Source organism: Ceratosolen solmsi, unplaced genomic scaffold (assembly GCF_000503995.2).
Source record: "Ceratosolen solmsi marchali unplaced genomic scaffold, CerSol_1.0 scaffold2, whole genome shotgun sequence".
Lineage (NCBI taxonomy): Eukaryota > Metazoa > Arthropoda > Insecta > Hymenoptera > Agaonidae > Ceratosolen > Ceratosolen solmsi.
In genome coordinates, this window is record NW_011948422.1 from 3,110,098 (window position 1) to 3,115,507 (window position 5,410).

Here is a 5,410-nt window from a genome sequence, read left to right on the forward strand (position 1 = left end):
CCCCCCCCCCCCAAAAAAAAGAAAGAAAGAAAATAAATAAAATAAAATAATAAAGGAGAAAATTCTAACAAAAATGCCAGTCGGAATAAAGTTTACCTGTAAAGTCGGACGTGCCAATCCGTGAACGCCCGACTAACGTCTGCCATATTCTTAAATATTAAATTCTAAAAATTCTTATTCACGCATTGCAGGTCGTGCCTGATCTGGAAGTATTCCAAAAGCAAAATCGTGGCGAGTCGTCGACAATAATTGAATTGCCAATACCCCGCTGTATCCATGCACACTACAGTCCAGCGAGCGGCACCGAGGACAGCCCAGTGCCACCCGAGTCCTTCCTCGTCCTCGAGAATCTTGGGCCCAAAGGTTTCAAGGGTGCCGAGTTCTCGCGGGGTCTCACCCTCAAGCAGGCCGAGGCGGCACTTAACGCCGTCGCTAAAATTCACGCGCTCTCGCTCACTCTCAAAGTCAAGGAGGGCAAACCCCTGTCAGAGAGATATCCCTTTCTCTTTCAGACAGCGAGAGCCACCGACTCATATCAGCAGCTAGGTAACACCGACCACTAATGTTGTCTCACGCGCGACGCCCAATAACAATCGTAGCCGAGCAATTTTTAATAAAAAATACCAGCATTATCTAACGAAGCATTTCAAAACGTGTTATTAACGCAAAAGCGCACCCATTCTTTTCTTTTTGTGTTTTTTGTATTGTTTTGTTTTGTTTTCTGTTTTGTTTTCTGTTTTGTTTTCTGTTTTGTTTTACAATTGATCGAAGATGCATGCGCTCAACATTCGGATTAGAGTCGATTAATTAGTCTTTGATAAATCAATTTGAAAATGAACACGGGGTAAAGTCTGTGAAGCCCGTCATGCAAAGTTGGTCGTTGGCTTAAATCGTTCTCGATCCACTACCTATGTATATCAGACTCTTCACGCTTCTCTTCCGTTGAACAGTCGAGCGGGGCCTTCCTCAGCTGGCTCACTTCCTGGAAGGACGTCCGGGACTCGAGGCCGTGCTCGAGGCACTCCTGGCTCTACGGCCACGTACCAAGGAAGTAATAGCGAATCTCCTGGCACCGGAGGATCCGCTCGCCCTCATCACGCACACGGACTTCTGGTGCAATAACCTGTTGTTTCGCAAGGGCGATAGCGATGAGTGCGAGTGCGCCGTCCTCGACTGGCAAATGGTCACGTACAGTCGCCCGACAAACGATGTCGCTCTTCTCCTAGTCAGTAGCTTGCCGACCGAGCTTAGGCGCGAGCACACACCCGCGCTCCTCGATAACTATTGGGCCACCCTCACTAGCACCTGCACCGTCCTCGGGCTCGACATTGGCAACGAGCTCAACTACACTAGGTCCGACCTCGATCGGGACTACCGGCGTTCGCAGCTGCTGGCGCTGCTGCTTTGCATAGGATCCGTCGACGTCGCCTTGGGTGATCCCATGACCGAGCAACGACTCATCGACGTACTCGAGGATCTCCACAATGAGGGAGTGCTGGCCGTCAAAGACGTCGCCGAGGATCAGTCACAGGAAGTGTGAAGCCCCAGAGTGGCTTTTCATTAAAAATCGTCGTTACATCCATCCTCGGCGTGCTCTCTCACCCTCGACTCTCCAAAAATACGCCAACGTCGCAACGCTCTTTCGCTACAAGCGTGTTAATGTATGCGTAACGCCTAGATGAGCTTAAGAGAGAATTGCTTGACGATGCGCACTGTGACCGCTTTTCAAGGCTCCTTGTCTTGATAAAATTCCTCCGCAACTCGTAGATCTCCGTCATTGGATATAACATAACGTTCGACTAATCGCACGAACAGAATTGACAAAACACACTTTTTATTGCTCACTGCTGAGATGATATTACATTCGCGGCATTTATGTACAGTTTTTATATTCAATTTTATTTTTATATTCAATAATTGTACGTTATCTTTTAGCTAAAAAATAAAACAATTACCTTGCTTTTGCATTATTGGAAAATTAAAAATATTAATGTGCCATTAAAATATTAATTTTAATTGTGATATCTAATATTAATAATTAATATGCTTCGTGATTTGTGGCGTTTCAAAGTCTTCGATTGAAATTGAAAAATTTTTATACCATCTTGTATAGCCAGTAGCTTATCAACAAGGCTTCCTTTATATTTTAACTTGTAGCATTATTGATGATAATGATGAAGCCGCCAATCAATTGGTACTTACAATAATAATCGATTATAAGTTTGTACGGCTTCGTTCTCACTCAGTCTCAATCGCGTAAATGAATTATGAAATTTAGTGGCCACTATTAGGATATTCACCAACTAAACTATACTCGTTAATGGTGCGTCGGAATTCCCATCACATAATATTCCCATTCACAATTTACTAGCATAATAATAATAACAATAACAATAACAATAACAATAATAATAACAACAACAACAACAACAAAAACAACAACAACAACAACAACAACAACAACAACAACAACAACAATAATAATAATAATAATAATAATAATAATAATAATAATAATAACAACATTTTTAATCATCATCGCCTGTAAAGATTATGATGTGAAATTAAATTATCCGTAAATTAGTGAAAATAACAAGGATATTCGTCAAGCAGTACTTACATATATACAATAATCGCACAAAATTACATACATTTAAAAGCAACGTATATGCTATGTTTTATTGAAGTATTTAGAATGTGCGCATTGGGAACACAACTAATAGTAAAACAACTAACAATAAAACAACTAGAAGTTGGACAAGGCATATTATTTACAAAATTTAAATCTCATCTGCATAATTGTTGACTAAATTCTCCGTCTCTCGAGCAAAAGAGAGAAAGAAGGAGAGATTCGTATCATAAAAGTGTAGAAAAATTATTCACCCGAACTTAGGCGATTAACATTAACATTAGTCAGCGTAGACTCATATCGACCTTCCATAAATTATAACAATAAATAAACTAATGTATTAAGTAAATATGTTAAAAAAAAAAAGAAGAAAAAAAAGAGTATAGTAACTTTTTATTCATAAAAAATGATATTCTATGAAAATTACTTTTCATTATGTGTCAATGAAAAATTTCATATCCATCAATTCTTCTAAATCAATTATTCTTTATTTATATTATTTTTATGTTATAATATACCGCATTGTAATGTTTAAAAACACCTCGAAACAATTAAATATTACTTATCGGTATTTACTCGTGCATAAGCAATCAATCAAGCGCTTATGCACATAAATAACAAATTTTTTTAAATTAATAATATTTCAATTGTCAAAGCATTAAACAAGAAAATGTTGAAATAGAAAGTATCGATTGTGACGTTCAAAAAAAAAAAAAAAAAAAAAAAAAAAACTCATTTGCTGGAAAGAAACGCATTGTGCTTATACCATCGCACCATAAATTTTATGAAATCCTTTTAACTTCTTATCATTGTTTACCATTTCGTTTGATAAATTCATTGCTTTTTATGCGATATATCACTTTAATATTTATACAAGCAAATAGATTTGCGTGCGCGCCTGTAATCATGTAAAATCACGTATGTACTGGCACACCGTTTACAAAATTCAATTACCCAATAAATTAGAATTAGAAATTGTTGCATCGATAACATCATTTATTATTATGGGATATTTGCATTATTCAAGCATGTTATGAAATAACAAATGACACATCTTTATTCAATATTTTCAAAAACTCCATCAAACTATCTCCTTGTAAAAAGGAATAATCTTAACTAAAACAACATCCACCGTTTAACATAATAACTAAATTACAATCGCAATTAACATGAAATATTTCTAATTACACTGTTGAAAAAACTAATGACCTTATCGATCGACGACAATATTTACGTCACGATGACACATTTAATTACAACATTAATACAAAAATGCTTTCAATCAAATCTATCTGATTCATTATTTCATACATTGAAAAATTGGGAAACGAATTTGATCTAATATATTAAATTAATTTTTTAAATAGCATATATTCACTATTCAGTATATAAAATAAACCTAAAATTAAAATTAGGGAAATATAGCTATTGCGTTAATATTAATAAATACGATGAAATACTGTTTCAATTAGAAGAATCTTTGTATTATAAATAATTGTAATAAATAATATTTCGACAGTGTAGATAGAATCATTTACAAAATAAACGGAGGTAACTCATAACTGTGGAGAGCATACAATAAAATTAGTTGCAAAATAAAAAGGCTTAACATGCTTGCTTATCAAAATCCTAAATAAGTAAAAAGATATCAGATAATTGCATCTACTTTAATTTTTTTAAATTATTAATCAAGAAAAATGATAAACTTTACTATATACTTATTGAATTGAATAATAGATGCTATTTAAGTGATACCTAATGCATATATATTGGAAAATGAACAGTTTTTAGCAAACTCGCTGAAAGTCATGATTGATCTAGCACTTGACAAATTAAAAGCATTGAAAATTTTATTAACCAAAGGCAAAAAATTATTTATCGTTTTAAAAGAAAAAGCAGCAGCATACGCTAAAAACGTTATATTATAATAATTCGTGTATATAAGACAGATGTATAATAAATCACTTTTTAATTAGGCTATACGGATTTAATTTCACTGATAACTGAAAACAAATCAATGTGCACGATTTTAAACTTCTTTAAATACGAACAACATTAGCATTAAAATAATACATCAAGAAGTTCATTATTAAATAGTGAGGATTACATACATCGATATAAATGTACAAAAGTATTGCTTTTAATGATGGATTTGAAGGAATAAAGAGATTTTGAAATAAAATCATCTATCTTCATCTAAAAATCAATAGTTCTATACAAGGGTATATTTTCTCTCTAAAAAAAATTAAGAATATTTCATTCGATTATAAAAAAGAAAATATTACATTCCAGTATTCTGACTGGATAAAAGGTAAGAAAATATACGCGATATCATAATTTATAAGGAAAATAATATACAATTGAATTTCTACTATACGTCAAATTAGCAACTACAAAATTATTTATTTAAATGCATTGTTCGTTTAAGGTAATTTTTCTATATACTAAATAATTCTAAGGTAATTTTTTTATCAAGACTAGATCTCTATTGGCATATGAAATATACATTTGATTATACATAAATATATAAACACGTATGTATAACTCTTAAATTTTCGACAAAAACAATCAATTGAGCATTCAATATTTTTAATTGTGAATTTAATAAAAGTAAAAAAAACACCAGCAATTTTTGTAATATATAACAAGTATTAAATTTACAGTTACGACAGTGGAATTTATTCGTAAGAGAATATACTTTGCTTACCGAGGCAATAACTCCACCAGCGACAAATGCGTTTCTCTTATGCTTATTGGCTTTTCGATATCTCGTGTACAATT

General features: G+C 33.5%; 2 protein-coding genes across 2 annotated transcripts in view; one reads left to right on the plus strand and one right to left on the minus strand.

The window, feature by feature from the left end:
• LOC105361797 (uncharacterized oxidoreductase dhs-27) overlaps positions 1-1,793 on the plus strand; it is a 3,683-nt gene extending 1,890 nt beyond the window's left edge. Inside the window, exons 3-4 of the mRNA XM_011499076.1 lie at positions 192-546; positions 951-1,793. Of these exons, the coding sequence (XP_011497378.1) occupies positions 192-546; positions 951-1,540 (945 nt within the window). The 3' untranslated portion in view covers positions 1,541-1,793. The remainder of the gene's footprint in view (positions 1-191; positions 547-950) is intronic.
• Positions 1-5,410, minus strand: part of LOC105361798 (E3 ubiquitin-protein ligase RNF19A) — an 18,634-nt gene that overhangs the window by 9,867 nt on the left and 3,357 nt on the right. Inside the window, 1 exon segment of the mRNA XM_011499077.1 lies at positions 5,337-5,410. This exon segment is cut by the window's right edge and continues 12 nt beyond it. Within this exon segment, the coding sequence (XP_011497379.1) occupies positions 5,337-5,410 (74 nt within the window).